We start from the raw sequence: 293 nt of genomic DNA on the forward strand, positions 1-293 counted from the left end.
AGGAAGCACATAGGAGCCGATGGCACCTCTGGAGCCAGGGGTCGCTCTCCATCAGGGTAGCAAAACCCCACGTCCCCTCCGCTCCCTCTCAGGTTGTGTGCCCCTCCCATCCCTTCCCCTTCTTCCCTGCGTCTCCACCCTGGGTTGTCCTCTCCTTGTGGCCTCACAGTCTCCTGGCAGCCTCCTTGCCAGCCTGACACACTCCTCCTCAACGGCAGTTGTGCATCTCCACGAGGTGCCGACACTGCTTGCACCTGACCGCGCAGCACCAAGGAAACTTGCAGCTGCATCGC

The 293-nt window shown here is 62.1% G+C and overlaps 1 protein-coding gene across 1 annotated transcript in view; it reads right to left on the reverse strand.

Moving 5' to 3' along the window:
- Nucleotides 1–208: 208 nt before the first annotated feature.
- The window catches only part of LOC104271673 (protein Wnt-4-like), a gene marked incomplete at its 5' end in the record, with an annotated part of 443 nt that continues 358 nt past the window's right edge, over nucleotides 209–293 (reverse strand). Inside the window, one exon of the mRNA XM_009866408.1 lies at nucleotides 209–284. Within this exon, the coding sequence (XP_009864710.1) occupies nucleotides 209–284 (76 nt within the window). The remainder of the gene's footprint in view (nucleotides 285–293) is intronic.

Source organism: Apaloderma vittatum, unplaced genomic scaffold (assembly GCF_000703405.1).
Source record: "Apaloderma vittatum isolate BGI_N311 unplaced genomic scaffold, ASM70340v1 scaffold36073, whole genome shotgun sequence".
Lineage (NCBI taxonomy): Eukaryota > Metazoa > Chordata > Aves > Trogoniformes > Trogonidae > Apaloderma > Apaloderma vittatum.